At 39.0% G+C, this 18,143-nt stretch overlaps 1 protein-coding gene across 2 annotated transcripts in view; it reads left to right on the top strand.

Annotated features, from left to right (window-relative positions):
• clasp2 (cytoplasmic linker associated protein 2) overlaps positions 1 to 18,143 on the top strand; it is a 64,087-nt gene that overhangs the window by 2,594 nt on the left and 43,350 nt on the right. For both annotated transcript variants that reach the window (XM_037693706.1, XM_037693705.1), the window contains exons 2-6: positions 7,469 to 7,547; positions 11,817 to 11,920; positions 12,490 to 12,581; positions 14,922 to 14,997; positions 16,530 to 16,627. In XM_037693706.1, coding sequence (XP_037549634.1) covers positions 7,469 to 7,547; positions 11,817 to 11,920; positions 12,490 to 12,581; positions 14,922 to 14,997; positions 16,530 to 16,627 — 449 coding nt within the window. The remainder of the gene's footprint in view (positions 1 to 7,468; positions 7,548 to 11,816; positions 11,921 to 12,489; positions 12,582 to 14,921; positions 14,998 to 16,529; positions 16,628 to 18,143) is intronic.

Raw genomic sequence — 18,143 nt, 5'->3', positions numbered from 1 at the left:
TATATATATATATATATATATATATATATATATATATATATATATATATTAGATAGATAGATGTTTATGTGGATGTGACGTGCAGTAACGTACGCTCAAATCAGCGGCAGTGGTGTGAAGTGAATATTGACCCTGTGATCTTCATACTACATGTTTTTCCTGCTGCTAATTGACTTACTGTCAAATAAACCAAAAGCTAGAGGAGTTTCAAGGCTGAGCTGGCGCAGTGAGCTGACAAACAAGGAAAAAGTTGACATAAGAGAGAATAAATGAGCTCTGAAGTCACAGACGGGCAAATAATAAATAAAAACACTACTAATTAAACATAATAACTGTTCAGTTCTTCAGGTAAAAGGACTGTAATATTTAGTTTCATTGACACTCTTTTACCAGTTCAACTTATTTCTCCTCCGTCAATAGTGAGGATACACTGGCCATTAGAAAATGTGCAAACAAGGAACAAGAATATTGTTTGCTGCAAGCTGAGATGACTTCACATTTCCTGCACTGATCCAGAGACCGATTCTGTTACCAGACTATCCTGCTCAGACACATTGATATGTGGAACAGCGTTGCGTTTAAGAGAAAATGTCAAACATTTATTTTTACAGCTCTAACATTTATGGATGGTATCACCACTCTTTGTGGATGCTAACTCATCTGTCTTATTTAAAATGATTTAATTTTGGTTTGACTGAAGACAAGGCCAAAGTTTTCATGTATTTGTATTAGGGATGCACAATATTGTATTTTTGGCCGATATCCAATATGCCGATATGTTAAAACTTATTTGGCCGATGGCCGATATTTTTAATATACTTTCCTTTGTCAAAACATAGCCCTCTTATTTAAGCTTATTTGCTACAAAAATTGTGTAACAGCTGGTGACATATATTCAGTAACAGCCATGATATACATAGCACTTTAACTTGTATTAAATAAAAAGTTTTAAATATTATTTATTAGTATTAGTCACCTGTGATGCTGTCTCACGTGTGGAGGCTTGTTCCAGGTTCCTAGCTGCAGTGTGGGATCCTCTGCACTCTTGTGCATGAAGGACAGACTTTTTTATTTCAAAGTTTTGTCTATCCATTGTGCTGTAAGACTAATCATGCTAACGGGGCTAACACTGGATGTCCAAATGTCTGTGGTAAAACTCACCCAAGTGCCATCAGCTGTTAGCTTCTCAATGACGTCGGAAATTACGGCTTGTAACTCGGGTAAGGTTACGTCAGAAAAATATCTCTGACTGGGGACGATGTAGCGAGGCTCAACGGAATCCAAAAATCCTCACCAACAAAAAAAAAACCTTCCACACCACCGACATGTTGAATTTTCCTCTCCGCTGTGATCAGATCAGGTAGGCGCATGTGACGTCATCACGTTGTGCTGCTGCTGCAGGCATCCCTGTTACTTGGTTGTCATAGAAAAACAGCGTCTTTTAGATCGGTGAATTGTTTTGATGGAATGGCCGATGTCCGATATTGAACTTTAACGCTAATATTGACCGATACCATGCTGATAATGTTGGGCATCCCTAATTTGTATTGTATTGTAATAATGTATTACGTGACTTTGTTGTTATTACGTGTATTGTTATAATTGTAAAGGGGATGACCAGCCATTTAATACCATATAATTTATTCCTCCGGAAGCATTTAGTTAGGGTTCTTCTTTATTTTTTCTATTTTAACTTACAGGTCTGTTTGCTATCACTCAGCAACAGATAGGGTCTGCAAGCATTTTCTTTTAACTGCAGGCTCATTTGCATATTTAAATGAGCAGAAATATCTATTTTAGGATTAAAAAAACAAGATTTGATATTTATTTTTCTCTGTTTGATCTAAACAATGTCCTGATGCATGCTCAATCATCCAGGTAAATAAATCCAAAAACGGTAACCAAAAATAATCCATCCAGATGACCTGATTTACCAGTAACTTATTTGGATTATTTACCTGGATGATTGAGCATGCCACGCATCAGGGCATTTTGAACCACTTTGGCCAGGTTTTCCTCAGGCTAGTTCTGTGAATAGCAAGTGGCCATCGGGGCAGTAACGATCGATTGTTAGGTTCTGACGATCAATTGTTAGACTGATGGTCCTCTTTTTACATGTGAACAGCTAGTTCTGGATGTCCCCAGTAAACTGGTTTTATCCACTTTGAGAATGTGCTTTTTATAGGACTGAGTTTGTCACATGGCCTCAGACTGATGAAGTCTTTCAGATAAAAGCCGAAACGTTTTAACCAAGTAAAATCCGTCCAGATGACCTGACTTAAATTTTTTGGATTTAATTTAAACAATATCATCTGATTTGACTCATGTTGAGTTCATGCTTTGAGCTGCTTGATTTGTGGCACCTAATCTTAAATAAATTACAAATCAAATCAATGCTATACACTTCACAGGCTTTTTAAAACCACTTGAGCATGATTATAGTAAGAATTTCCTCTTAAACAATGAATTATTTTAGTATTAGCTTGCTGTTGTCAAAACTCTTCCTGCAGGTGCTTCATAGGAAATTCAACGCAGTTTTATGGGAAGCAGCTGCATGAACTGTTTCATCACCCATTAATGGCTGTTTGTCTCTGCTTAGTTGGTTCAAACCATGACTTCAGTCTGTATTTGGGCATTTTTATTTGTTTATCATCTATGTCTTGGTATTTAGGAATGATGCTGCATGTGCTTATTGTGTTGGGGCCATAAATCCCTTGAACATGATTTTCTCCATCATTCTTTAAAAAGATGCCTTCTATGGCCAATTTCTGTCTCTATTTTTAACCAGTTTGTGTATGGTGTCATGAAAGTTTTGGTCATCCTTTTTTTTTTTACTTGTCTAAAACTCAGTTCAAGCTTCTTCAGAAATTCAGAGTCATTTCATTTTACTTTGTACACGGTATGCGACTAAGCCGGGTAAGCCAGGACACGAAGCAATAACCTGAGCTTTCACAATGAACCATTCATGTAGGCTACTTTTTCCAACTTGTCTGAGCAGTTGTAAGAGTTTAAATCTTACAATCCACAACGAAGTGATTTGTTTCGACATATATTAGGGAGGTAGTGAAAGCATTATTTTATAACATTCAGTGTTTTTAATTTTGTGGGGGATAACAGTTCTCATTCTTGTCTGATGTTTCCCTCCTTCTCTCATGTCCCACTCAATCATATTTTTATGTAAGCACTCAGGGTATGAAAAACATATCACACTTCCATTCGTTTTCTTACCACTGATGCTAATAAAAACAGCAGTCCTCTTCGTTCTCCTGCTCAGTCATCTCTTCTGTTTCGCCAAGTGAAGATTATACCAGATGGTTGTGGGTGTTTGTTGGGGTGCTGGGTGGAGGAGGGAGAGGAAAAGGCCTAGGGGATGTTTCCATCCATTGCAGTTTTTTATTTTTCTATTTCTCCGGCTGTTTTCCTTCATTTCTTGGTGCATTTGGTTAAACCAGTAACTTGCAGGGCTGCAACTGTTGACAAACCTCATTTGCAAGGGAGTCAACTTTGCGGGGCTCTCAATTTCCTCATGCGTTTCAGAGGCTTGCAGTGCTGTGACTTGAATTTTAAACGCGTTCAAAATAAACATTGTGCAACAATTGTTCTCACAAAGTAGTTGTAAAGTTGTTGCAAGGGCCTCACACTCGTTTCAAATTAGTTTCCATAACTTTTAGATCGCTAGAGCTGTATTTTGAAACCAAAACATCTGAGGCTACAGCCTTAATTGTTCAGGTCTATAAAAAATGCAGATGATAAAAACTATTTGAGAACTGGTGCAAATCTGCCCGTTTTTATTGTAGAAGTTTACTCTAGGAGACTAATTCATAAACGTGTGTGCAGTTGTCTAAGTAGGTACAAAATGGGTTGGAGCAAGTATGATGTGGGTGGTGGTGGCAACGAAACAATGCACAGCTACGTGAGCCATGTATACAAATGAGGCTGTGATTGGCTGAGAAAAATGTGACCGCATGGCTTGCTGGTCACCTGGTTGCAAACACTCAGAACTCTGAGACTTCAACTATAAATTTGCCAATTTTCTTTCAAGTTTCTTACAATTTTAGTCCATAACAGTTGCAGCCCAGTGAAATACTGGCTTTGTTGTGAGGGAGTCCTCGTTTTGACTCCTGTTTCTTCTGCAAATGATTTTTGTTTGGCCTGTATCCCTGCCTTTTTCTCATCACCTCCGTCTCTCCCCCTGGTTCTTATTGTAGTCTCCTGGCTTTGCGCTTTTGACTAAAATAGGGAAAATTCGCCGTCCAAACTCCCATCTCATCGCAGGATAGCGTCTGGCAGAAAATAAATCTGAACATGGATTTTCTGTTGGAATTTTTTTTTTTTTTTTTTTTTTACAAAGTGCTGCCAATAAAAGCATTCCTTTGAGCACAGACAGCAGTGCTGTGTGGGAATGGGATTGTAATCAGAAGCACAGTGGAAAAATCTTTACTTTAGGCACCAATACCTGTCTACTCAACAACTTTTAGGCCTCTGAGCTATTTTTGTTGTTTTGAGGCTTGTGCGCTTTGCAAGACTTGCCTAATATGCCTTTAGCAACCATGCGTATATCTCAAAATGTCACTTCAACGTTTACCTCCTAGAGTTGTTCCAGAAATTATTCTGGCATGCAGGTTGTTTTAAATTTTGACCAAAATTTTCTAGAGCAAGTAAGTTTGACCTTCCATCCACTTTAAAAGTACAAACCGGATTCCAAAAAAGTTGGGACACTAAACAAATTGTGAATGAAAACTGAATGCAATGATGTGGAGATGGCAAATGTCAATATTGTATTCGTAATATAACATAGATGACAGATCAAAAGTTTAATCTAAGTAAATGTAACATTTTAAAGGAAAAATATGCTGATTCAAAATGTCACAGTGTCAACAAATCCCAAAAAAGTTGGGACAACAATAAGTGGCTGGATAAAGGAAATTGAGCATATAACGAACAGCTGGAAGACCAATTAACACTAATTACGTCAATTGACAACATGACTGGGTATAAAAAGAGCTTCTCAGAGTATCAGTGTCTCTCAGAAGTCAAGATGGTAAGAGGATCACCAATTCCACCATTGTTGCACAGAAAGATAGTGCAGCAATACCAGAATGGTGTTACCCAGCGTAAAATAACAGACTTTTAAGTTATCATCATCATCATCAACCGTGCATAACATCATCAAAAGATTCAGAGAATCTGGAACAATCGCTGTGCGTAAGGGTCAAGGCCGTAAAACTCTACTGGATGCTCGTGATCTCCGGGCCCTTAAACGTCACTGCAACTCAAACAGAAATGCCACTGTCAAGGAAATAACAGAATGGGCTCAGGAATACTTCCAGAAAGCATTGACAGTGAACACAATCCACCGTGCCATCCGCCGTTGCCAGCTGAAACTCTACAGTGCAAAGAGGAAGCCATTTCTAAGCAAGCTCCACAAGCTCAGACATTTGCACTGGGCCAGGGGTCATTTAAAATGGAGTGTGGCAAAATGGAAGACTGTTCTGTGGTCAGATGAGTCACGATTTGAAGTTCTTTATGGAACACTGGGACGCCATGTCATCCGGACCAGAGAGGACACGGATAGCTCAAGTTGTTATCAATGCTCCGTTCAGAAGCCTACATCACTGATGGTATGGGGTTGCATGAGCGCTTGTGGCATGGGCAGCTTGCATGTCTGGAAAGGCACTATTAATGCAGAGAACTATGTTCAGGTTCTAGAACAACATATGCTCCCATCTAGACGTCATCTCTTTCAGGGAAGACCCTGCATTTTTCAACACGATAATGCCAGACCACATTCTGCAGCAATCACAACATCATGGCTACGTAGGAGAAGGATCCGGGTACTGAAATGGCCAGCCTGCATTCCAGATCTTTCACCTATACAGAACATTTGGCACATCACAAAGAGGAAGGTGCGACAAAGAAGGCCCAAGACGATTGAACAGTTAGGGTGCATTCACACTAGCCCTGTTTAGTCCGCTTTAATCGAACTCTAGCTCGTTTTCCTAGAAAGTCTGGTTCGTTTAGGGAGGTGTGAACGCACCATCGAACTCTGTCACGAAACAAAAAGGCGAACTCTGGCCCGGGCTAAAACCTAGGTCTCGGTCCGGTAGAAGCGAACTCCAGCGCGGTTCGAGTGCAGTGTGAATGTAAACAGACCGAGCCCCGCACTGCAGGTTAAACAAACACGCATTTCTCTGACCTTATATAGAGCCGTCAGCTGCCTTGTGTGAAAAACAATATTCTCCAGGCTCTTCTGTCTCATCTTCTGCTCATGTTAAGTCCATTTTTGAAAAATGACAAAATATAACTCTTAAAACTGCTAAAACTTGATGCCACTTTGTTTTTATTTTTATTTACAAAAGAAGAAGAAGACCTGTCTTCAGAGGTTTTTGTGTCGTTTCTTTCAGTAGTTCTTGTTGCAGCACCCCCACAGGCGAGCGGGGGAATAGGTTGGTTCAACAGGTTGACTCGACTGCACAGTGCAGTGTGAATGCAAACTCACCAGCTCAAATGTAAACAAAAGCTCATGAATATTGGTCCCGAACCGAGTCTACCAGACTATCAGGTGTGAAAACGACCTTAGAGGCCTGTAGTAGACATGAATGGGAGTGCATTCCTATTTCTAAACTTGAGAAACTGGTCTCCTCTGTCCCCAGACGTCTGTTGAGTGTTGTAAGAAGCAGGGGGGATGCCACACAGTGGTAAAAATGGACTTGTCCCAACTTTTTTGGGATTTGTTGACGCCATGAAATTTGGAAACAACAGATTTTTCCCTTAAAATGATACATTCTCTCAGTTTAAACTTTTGATCTGTGATTTGTGTTCTATTCTGAATAAAATATTAGATGCTGGCACCTCCACATCATTGCATTCAGTTTTTATTCACAATTTGTTTAGTGTCCCAACTTTTTTGGAATCCGGTTTGTACTAAACAAACTTGTATGAGATAAGCAAACAGCTTCTGTCTCAACGTAACAACTTTGTAAAAAGAAAAATAGTGGAAATATTTTATTGGACAAGCTTTTTAAGACTTGCTTTGTTTTATTTATGTATAAACCTTTTTTTGTTCATACTCTTGTTTAGTCGCACATTTTTCGACTGTCTCACACACACTTCATTGTTGGTTCATATTCATCATATTCCTGCGGGATCAATAAAGTTCTATCTTATCTCTCTTATCTTCTTATATATTTTTGGAAACTCACATGTGTTAAAGTAAAAAGTCAAGGCAGGATTTGTGTTGAGCAGAGTTATACATATTCTTCACTCTCCGAGTCAGTAAAACTCAGTATTTGAAGCAGCTTTTTAAGATGTGTAGATTATTTAAAAACCGGCTGATGTGATAGTCAGATTTAAATCACAGCTTGTTTGTTTTTATATCAGAGCTTCCACAATGATTGATGTGTAAAACGAAGAACAGTTCATGCTTGGATCTGACCTGCAATAACCTTTGTCTTTCTTTCACTTGTAGGTGGCATTGTTAGGGATAGACATCTGTGGAGCTTTTGTGGATCGCATGGGAGAGCGGTTCAAAGGATACCTTGGCACAGGTGAGACTTCCTGTCTGTTACGCTCTGTTTGGAATGAAAACCTATTCAGCGTTTTCTTTTTTTTATATTTACTTGGCTTGTATGCAAAGATCATAAAGGTATTTTTTACTTACTTTTTGTATTTTGTAGAACTAAAACAACTTTCTTGTTAGTATCTATGTTACAAAGACGACCAAACCCAGCACAAACTTGTTGTTGACTCTCTTCTTGTGAGAGTGAATACACTGATTTCTTCATGTTTGTCAAGTTCAGACATATTTTTATGTTATCTTGGCAAAAAGAGTTGGTTGAATGTAAAAATGTCCTGCTTTTCACAGTGATGAACAAAAATACTGAAGCACGTTCACAAAAACACATTGTATACCCTCTTTTTTTGCCCTTAAGAATACAATAAGTGAGATGGTCCTAAATAGCTACCTCGACTCTTCATATTTTGTTTGTTGGTCTCTATTTAGTTTCTCACTTCCCCTTTTGTGTGTCCTCTGGGAAAAAAGTGGGACCACCCCCTTTTTTGTTCTCCATCCTTTTCACTTCTCAACACTTAGACCCTGTGGTAGGTCACCCTGTTACACCCCCAAACCACACCTGGTGTTAATGACCTTAGAGACTGAATCCATGCATCACATTTCATGCTCTGGGTGTGTGTTATTGGCAACCCCTGTGTGTGCCTACTTTAGTTGTCGCCAGCTGTTTTTGAAAGCCATACTGAATCTTGTCACCAGCAAACATGCTGAACCCTGCAGTCATTCTGGAATTACTGAACTCATCACACTGTGTGCAATCCACCACACTCACACACACATTGTCAAGGACACTGCCGTACCTTCACAATAAAAGGCGGCTGGCGGCAATTTTGCCGCCTACTCAAGTGTCTGGCGCTGCTGACGATTTTTATTTATTTATTTTTCCCTTTGGTGTCGATTGACGAGCCAGTGTATGATGGTCACTTTAACGGGAAGGACACAGCTTCTCAGAGACTCCAGTTTAATCTGTATCAAAACTTCAGACTTTATTTTTATTTTTTTTACAAAAGACCCTTAAATAGTTAACATGAAGAATAAAAAAATATATATTTTTATTGCAGGCTGAGATAGCTCTAAAGGACTTGAGTAGTTTTTGGTTGAAAAATATTTAAAATTAGTGTTTTGAAGCAGTTAAATAAGGTGGTTTATCCCCCCACCCCCAAGGAGCATGAATAGTCATAAAGTTAAAGGGTTAAAACCATCTTATTCAAATGGTCACAATATGATGCTTTTGATGTTTTATCAGATTTCACCATCTTGTCTGTAGTTACAGAAACAAAGGGGAGTTTTTGAGCTGCATGCATTCAGCTGGGACTGCTGCTAGATAAAGAATAAAGATCAGTTGTTGTGAAATAATTATATTAGATTCTTGAAAATGTGTTATCTCGCTCTACAAATTTGATTGACAGCTGCTGCTGATTATGACTTCATAACTCTTCATGTCTGTGATGCTGGTAAGACATTTTCATCAGTGATCGGTGTTTAAACAGTCTGCGTTCACCAATATCTTCACCGCACAGAACATCTGTGTTGATGTTGGGAAATGACTCCAGCCTCCTACTCAAAAAGTTATTGAGAAGACTGAGTGCCTGAGCTGAGCTGTGTGCGCTATATACCGTGCACCTCAGATTCACAGGTAAATCAGCTTTCTGAGCCACCGCTTGCTGTGAAATATCCCTCTCTCTATTCAACTTCATCTTTTCTCGGCTGTGCTCTCTCTCCATCTCCCTGCCCCCACCCCCGCAAACACACAAGGGAGGAGGTAGATGAGATCACTGCGACTGAGTGAATGTATTGATCGACAGGGCTGACATATTGCACATGAATGCCAAAATTACAGTGCACAGTGTGTGCAGTTAAGTGCGTGCACACCAATGCTGTGTTGTTGTCCATCCTGCCAACTAACTCCTCTGTGTTAAGTGGAAATGGAGGCGAAACTTAGAGACTACGTGAGGCTGCACATTGGTTTGAATTATTTTTCACGATGACTGACGGAATGAAGCGATGTGATTTATTTGGCATTTGTCAGCAAGAATATCTGGCCTAAATCTGTATGTTTTCATTTTTACTACAGCAAATGACTCATGCAACAATGCCCCTCTGTTATGCTCTCTGTTTGAGGGGATTGTCCTTGTTTCCAAGGTAACCAGCTGTTATGGTCACAACACGCATGTGCACTTTGTTAAAGGGCAGATTACATCACTCTTTCACTCCGTCTGCTGATGTTTCAGATGTGGAATGTGGACGTGTGTGTGTGTAATCATGCTTTATCTCACTGTGAGCATCAAGAGAATTTCTGAGTCAGACTAAAACCTGTAAAACTTATGTGTCCTTTGTGTTTTGGAATTCTGAGTTTAGGTAGGAGGCTTTCAGTGTCCTGCCATTTATGCTGTATATATTTATAATAAGAATAAGACTTTAAAACTCTAACTTAAGTTTGTAGTTTATCTGCAGTATTTATATGTAACTTGGTTTTACAGCTTTGCAACTTTCAAGTTCAAGTCAATTTTATTGTTGTTTCCACCACATGTGGTGCATGAGGTGGAACGAAATTATGTACACAGGGTCCCAGTTACGCCCCAAAATAGCAAAGTATAAAGTATAAAAATAAATAATATATAAGGATCAAGATATACGCTAAACGAATGCCAGACGGTATGAAAAATATCTAAGATATATACTAAACATTAATAATGTAAAACAATATGGTGTAACAACAGCAGCCCAAACATGAGTCTGTGATGAGCAGATGGGTATGAATGAATACAGCAGCATGAGATGATCAGCAGCATGAGATCAGCAGCATGGATAATCAGCAGCACATATAAGTCACATAATCAGTTCAACTGTTTGTTTTCATTAGCATTGCTCAAATAGTTTAAAATACTTAATTTGTCCAGAATTATTTTTAAACCACAAGATTATAGGGATTCCGAATAATATACAAGTGGGACTGAGACCTAAATTGGTGTGAAGAAACCATACCAGCTTTATTTATAGAGCACTTTAACACTCACAGGACCAAAGGGCTGTACACATAATAAAACAATCATAGTCAGATAATAAAAGTGATTAAAATGAGTAAAAGTCACATAATAAAAGTTGTACACATACACATAATAAAACAATTATACGGTCTAGGGGTGCATCGATTGCAGTTTTCTCACAGACCACCGATTTCTAAAAAGTCTGACCTGCCGATAGCGATTTAGTTTTATAAGCAACACTGTCAGGCGTTATAAGGTCACAATGCCCCTTCAATTTGCCAATATTATTTTATTGAAAAACATACCCTTGAACAATATCCTAGAAATACAAACTTGTTTTAACTGACCATGAGGTAGTGCTCTGAAATATAAAGTAAGTTCAGACAATTGTTGTTAAAACTAAAAAAATCAGTAAAATCGGTTCTTCTGCAATTATTGGTCGATTTCTGATTTCCCAAAATTAAGGAAATCGGGGCCGATAAATCGGCCAATACAGTCAGATGGTAAAAAGCGATTAAAATGACTAAAAGTCAACATTTCAGATGGTGTCAAAGGCCAGGGAGAAGAGAAACATACAAAAATGAAGAAGCAGTGGTTTTGGATAGCAAGTATTGTAGTATAATTGGTTTGTTGTGATTTGACACATTTTGTAGAATTTATTTGAGACAAAAAAAACAACAACTATGAAATCATCAAATCCTTCACTTAAATAGCATGTTAGCTACAGAGTAATTTATTCCAGTTTACATCAAGTTTTTAAGCTAAATGCTGTTGTCATTTTCTGTTTAGAAAACATGTTGGTTATTAAAAGCACACAGCTGAAGGCCTTGGAGTATTTATACTCCCTCCAGAGGACCAGATTGAACTTTTTTGGATATACTCCCAACATTTAAAGGTTCTCGTTTTATATTTTTGAATACATCTCTGAGAGCTCACTGGCACATGAGCGTTTCATGACCTTCATGTTATTTTAGTCATGGTCTAATACTCATTTATTTACTCATCGTGGAGCCTGGAGTTATCAAAGTTTAATATTCTATGTTTCTTTCTATATCTACCAATGTTTTGTATTTTGTATACAATTGTCTTTTAAAAGCATTCCACTTGGGGGCAGTCTTTGTTTTAATCTCTTTGACTATTTAAATCCCGCAGCAGTTCAGTGTCATTTGTGGCTTAATTTTATTCTGTTTAGCACACTGAACAGAATTTGTCTCATCATGACTCCTCTGCATCCCCGCCCTATTTTATTCTGTCTTTAGTCATGCCAGCTCTGGTGGACAGGCTGGGTGACGCCAAGGATCAGGTCAGGGAGAGCAGCCAAGCGCTCATCCTTCGCTGCATGGAGCAGACCGCTTCACCCATGGTGAGATGCTCAGACACGTACATACAAATGTCAGGACTCTGATCAGAAGAAGTCATTTTTTTAACACAAGTGATTCATACATTCCTTATAGCATTACTACAAAAAATGTAAGATTGTGTTACAAATCATTTCAAGATGACCGTTCCAACAGAGGCAAATTGTCTGACAGGGCTATTGTTAAAATTTATTTTGTTATTTTATGCATTTATTAATTTTTGCTCACCATCAAAAGAGCCTTTTTAGCAATGAGCAGTAACATTACATACATGCTGCACAGTAGTCTTACTTTCTTGCATAAGTATGTTTTGTGATGTGGCGTAGAGACACAACTGTCACTTCACCTGAGTCTTTGTTTTGGCTCCCTCTTCTGGAAATCAAAACATTTCAACTGTTTTTATGGTTTCACACACAACACCAGCACATTTTCACAGATTTTAACGCCTCTGTTCTGTGTAATTGCTGAGCTGCTGATGAGTGGACTTTCATCTGCTAGTTCTGATGCCTCCTTCCTCTCTTACATGCTTGGCTGCCTCATCTTTTTTTTTATCTTTTTTTTTTTAATCATCAAGTACGTTTGGGAAAAGCTGATTCCTAGGTTTAAGCACAAAAACTTCCGCAGTCGAGAAGGAATTTGCCTCTGTCTCAGCGCCACGCTCAGCACGTGAGTAATTTCTCCTTATAATTAACTGTCCTTACAAGGTAAAATGTAAATTGCTTATCTTTAAAGGACGAGACTCTATATTTGTTAGATCAACCACAGGCCTGTCCTACACTTGGCAAATAAACACAAGAGCAACCAGTGCAGTTTGTTCAACCTTTCATGACCCACTTTGTTCAAGAAACACTTGTTCTCCGTCTCCAACATTAATCCTCTTAACCGTTTGTGCGACTCTGAAGAAGTAGAACAAGTGAAGCAAATCACCTTACTCCTGCCATGAGGCGTTACAGCTTTCAGCCATAATTGTTCTTGTTTGTTTTCATATACGCCAACAATTTTTTGAAAATATCAAAATAAGAATCACAGTGACACTTTTTTCCTTCGGTACCCGGGGTTTTGCAAACTCAATTTGTCATTTCTCCAACATGTCTGTGGACCTATTATTACACAGATTCCTGTTTGCTGCTGCGTGTTTGATAGCAGTATTTTACACGTTAAGGTGTTATGTGGCAAATCTTGGTTCCTTGAATTGTGCTAATTTTAGCGTCTCTTTGCTAATGGAAAGTTGCTGAAGTCTTAAGCTGCAACTTGATTGTAATGCTGTGGATGTTTGCGTGCTCAGGCAGCCATTAAAACTGAGTAAAGTGGAAAAATTAAGGACACAGAAATGGCCTGGGTTTTCAATTATTATTATTATTATTTATTTGTTTTTTTTTACTTTGAGAAATCCCAGTCCAGGAGAGCAAAACAAAATGGATGATTAAAAAAGAGAGAAAAGAAAATTCCAACTTTGCTTGTGGTTTGTGTTTTGAGTTACTGTATTTTCCACCGTACACGTCGCTCCGCCCTATAAGTCGCATCACTCCAACTATGTCTAATAAAGTGGAAAAATCCATAAATACGTCGCTTCGCCGTATACGTCGCTTCGCCGTATACGTCGCATCTATTATGTGTCACCGCTGACAACCCGGAAATGTGGGCCAGGGTGCCAAAAATCGATTGGCTGCCAAATGGTGGCGCGGGAGTGTGCACGGGAGGACTTTAACAAGAATTTAACAAGATTAACACTTAAAAACAATTATTTGTTTGCTCGAAATTATAGTAAAGATCTGTCTCAATTGAACTTTTCCTTAATAAATGCACTTTGACAGTCAAATCCGCTGCATTTCAAAAGCCAATACGCGGAAGTAGGACTGCGCAGAGGGACGAGTCGTTGTGCGTTTCTTCAAAATTTAACAAGATAAACACCTAAAAACAATTATTTGTTTGCTCGACTTTATAGTAAAGGTGTGTCTCAGTCCAACGTTTGCTTAATAAAAAGACTTTCATGGTCAAATCAGCTGTATTTCAAAAGTATTCGCTGCCTCGGTGCTCTGGGAGTGCACAGACATGGAAGAAAAAAGGAAGGAAGAATGCTGTGCGTTTCTTCGAAATTTAACAAGATAAGCACCTAAAACAATTATTTGTTTACTCGACTGTATAGCAAAGGTTTGTCTCAGTTGAACTTTTACTTAATAAATGCACTTTAATGGTAAAATTAACTGCATTTCGCCAGGGCAGCGCAACAAAATGAAGCTGATTTGACGGTTGCTCCAAGCTGGACGACGGTGGCAGACTATGGCAAGCCGATTGTGTCATTAATAGCCATATATTTTACCTATTACATGATACAATGGCATGCTATACTACTTGAGTGCCATCTAGCAGCTGAAAATGGTAGTGTTCAATATTTTCAGTCAGAATGAATGAAAACGGTTATCTCAGCCAAAAATTGGTTTGTACATATGAGAAAAAATCTGGAGGTTATGAATATAACCAATGTCCCCTGAAGGAGAGAAACAAGGTACAATCTTGGATGAAAAAACCCATTAATACGTCGCTTCGGCCTGTAAGTCACAGGGCATGCATATTATGCAAACAAACGCAACTTATAGGGCAAAACATACGGTAATTTATTTTGTGATAAACCATTATTATTATAAGTAGTACTGGTAGTAGCAGTAGTTATTGTAGTTGTTGTAGTAATAGTAGTAGTAATGTGCTGGAAACATTTTTTTAATTAATGTAACTTTTTTCTTACTTGTTGTGAAGATGTTTTCACAAGTTATGTTGAGCTTTGAGCTTCCCCTGTCCTTAATTACAACTAAAAAGCCCCTTGTTTCCAATTTATGTATTATCCTTTTAGAAGTTGATCCACTTGTGAGTACATTTATGTGTGAAATCTCTAGAAGTGGTTTGTGCAAAAAAAAAAAAAAAAATCATCTATTGATTATATAACTGACCAGTATTCTTACTTGTAGTTAAGTGTAGTCATTCTCTTTTGTTCTATTGTTGCTCTTTCAGGTATGGAGCTCAGCCTCTCAGTCTCAGTAAATTAGTCCCTCACCTCTGTACTCTAACTGGAGACCAGAATCCGCAGGTAAGACATGCAGGGGCTTTGGTAATGCTGTTGATTGTGAGTTTGCTTGAACTGTATTTTTTGGTGTTTTTACACATGAACTCTAACCCTAGAAATTTTCAGACATCACTGATCATAGCTGCCTGTGTTCTTTATTTCATTTTGTACAGTTAAAATTTTAACAAAACAAAAAACATAGGTAAAACTGTAAAAATTTCCACCAAAATATTCTGTAAACAAAACAAAAATGTTTGAAAAGGGAGCAGGAAGAAGCCGTTTCTTTTCTATGGCGCTGTTGCTTGCAGTGTTTTCTACATAGTGATACCTTTGTGACTCTAAACTCAGAGAGTTTGACGTAATGCCTAGTTCAAATGATCTCAAATGCAGAATCTGTAATGTTTGTAAGTTGTACTTTGACACCAGTTGCATTCAGCTCCAAGGAATGTATCATCGAAGCTGAAAATTGAAACAAATTGGAACTGTGAGGTGTATTGATGCAGAGATATAAGGTCGAAGTGATGATCAACAAGCTGTGTTTTGCTGAGAATTGCATTTAATTTGCACTTCAGAGAACCACCTTACTACTTTAGACATACAAGGACCCTGTAGTTTAGCTTTCAGCAATCGGTGTGTTAGCAGCTCTGTGATTATTACCATTATTATGGAAGAAATTGGCTCATCCCTCAATGAGCTTTATCGCTGATGAATGAGCACCAATGCCCAGTCGTTAACCCACACAACAGCTCTGAATGTGTGTTTGTGTGTAAGAGGGAGCAAACAGGGAATATGGAGGTTGTTTTAACCTCCTGTGGAGTTGGACCAAAATGCAGAGATCGCCTTCTACCCAGTCATTAGCTACCCACATACTCTCTCGACCAATCAGCGTCCTCGACTTCCTCAGTTACAGAGCTTCCCTGCAACATCCAACCAATCACAATATGAGTAAATTAATTATCTCCAATTGGAGAGGAGAGGATGAACTATCCATCCATCCATCCATTTTCTTTACCCGTTTATTCCATTTTGGGTCACGGGGGTCGCTGGTGCCCATGTCCAGAAATCACTGTGCGAGGGGCGGGGTACACCCTGGACAGGTCGCAAGTCCATCACAGGGCCACATAGAGACAAACGAGACAAACAACCATTCACTCTCTCACTCACACCTAGGGGCAATTTAGAGTTACCAATCAGCCTAACATGCATGTTTTTGGACTGTGGGAGGAAACCGGAGTACCCGGAGAAAACCCACGCATGCACGGAGAGAACATGCAAACTCCACCCAGATAGGACCCTGGACCGGGGTTTGAACCAGGGACCTGGTCGCTGAGAGGCAGCAGCTCTACCAGTTGCGCCACCGTGCTGCCTGAGGATGAACTATAAAGTTATTATATTTTGATAAATGTTTGTTCACATCTGTTGGCCATTTCTTGTGTTTGCAATTCTTAGTATAAATTAGCAACAATCCTGACAACCACACAGGCATATTTGCGTGATATGCTGGATCTGATAAACAGATGTGTGGAGTTATTAAATTGGTTGTCTGCTGTCTTTAGGTACGTGAGGCCTCTATAACAACATTAGTGGATGTCTACCGTCATGTTGGAGAGCGAGTCAGAGCAGATCTGGGGAAGAGAGGACTTCCAGCTGCACGGTGAGATGTTCTGCTTTATGTCTGCGACTCGCTGTATCCTGCACATTTTCTCGTGTGTGTGTTCCTGTAGTGGGCCTGTGAAGCCTATGGTCTTGGCACTCGGCCTGTCCAAGGCCACATCAAGCACCACTCTGCTCTCCACAAACACAGAAGCACTTTCATCCGGAGCACAATGCTGTTTAACTGAGGGAGGAGGGTGGGAGGGGGCAGCCAGGGGACAAAGGCGGTGGGTGGAGTGACAAATTTTTGGATGAAAAAAAATTAGAGAAAGTTTGTGTGTTCAAGATGTCTGAAGAGGTTCAGTGAGTGGTGCTTACATGTGCAATATTTAAGGTTATTCCAAGCAGAAAGAGACCCTGACTTTCTCCTCCTGTTCCCCTTCTTCCCTCGTGTGACATTCAAGCTGCAGCCTGTGTTTTTTGGTGACTGCTCAGCGTGAGTTTTTTGTCTGAATGCTGGCTGTGTCCATGTGTCATGTGTTGAGCATATTAAGCCTGTCTGTCTCCAGTGTAAACAGTGTCTGTGCATGTGGGATTTATGCTCAGTGGTGTGTTTATTTGACTTTGGATAAATGAAGAAACCAGACAGATTCACATATTTAGGTCTGTGCTTTGTCTCATGCAGATACTGTATTTTTTTTTAAAGATTATACTTTATTGCTTTGATGTTTTTCTTATGTTTTTAGTGGCCAAGCATTAAACTTGAGGTGCATCCCCATGTGTATGAATGTGTTTAGCTTCCATCAGATTATAAAGAAATGATAAATAAATGCTAGCTGAGAGAAACAGTTAAAGGTACAAGATTGAGAAATGTTAAGAAGAGAATGACTCCGAAGTTAAATATTTGTCGTAAAATGGTCTAAAGAGCAAACTGCATCTTTGAGCTATAAATTATTTTGAAGATAAACATGCACTATACCAACTTACACCCTTTAAACACTTTTTTTGTGAAGCTTGTGATTTAGGGCACTCACTGGATCCATTGAGATTTTTCTTACTTTATTATTGATAGCATAAATTTACCTAAATATTCCTGACAGAGTAAAGCGGCAAACTTTTTTTAAAGACTGGATAAAGTTATGTTAAAACAAAACATTCGTCTACCCACATTTACTTCTGTTCAATCACAGAGACTGAATAAAGAAGTGCACGCCAGCTTGACAGAATCAGCGGAGCAGCATTCAGTGTCCATGTTTAAATGACTCATTTCACCATGCTTTACACCTTTATTTGGCTCGCTGGCTACTAGGCCTGTCGCAATACACAATACAATTAATCGCATGATAAATGAAAATTATCAACCTCATTTTCATTTATCGGCTTTATTGTTTCTTCCTGTCTCTCTTTCTTCTGAAGACACGGCTCAACTCTGATGCTCTTCACTGACCCCTCCCTTTCTCTTTTCTCTTTAAAATCTGTTTTAACCGTCCAAAATCGTGTTTTTGGATCGTTAAAAGCAGCTAAGCTACAAACTAAGCTAACAGGCCGACCTTGGGGGGGGTGGGGTGTGGGGGGTG

This window comes from Nematolebias whitei, chromosome 19 (genome assembly GCF_014905685.2).
Source record: "Nematolebias whitei isolate Nwh7 chromosome 19, NemWhi1, whole genome shotgun sequence".
Lineage (NCBI taxonomy): Eukaryota > Metazoa > Chordata > Actinopteri > Cyprinodontiformes > Rivulidae > Nematolebias > Nematolebias whitei.
This window is presented reverse-complemented; position numbering and strand designations above follow the sequence as displayed.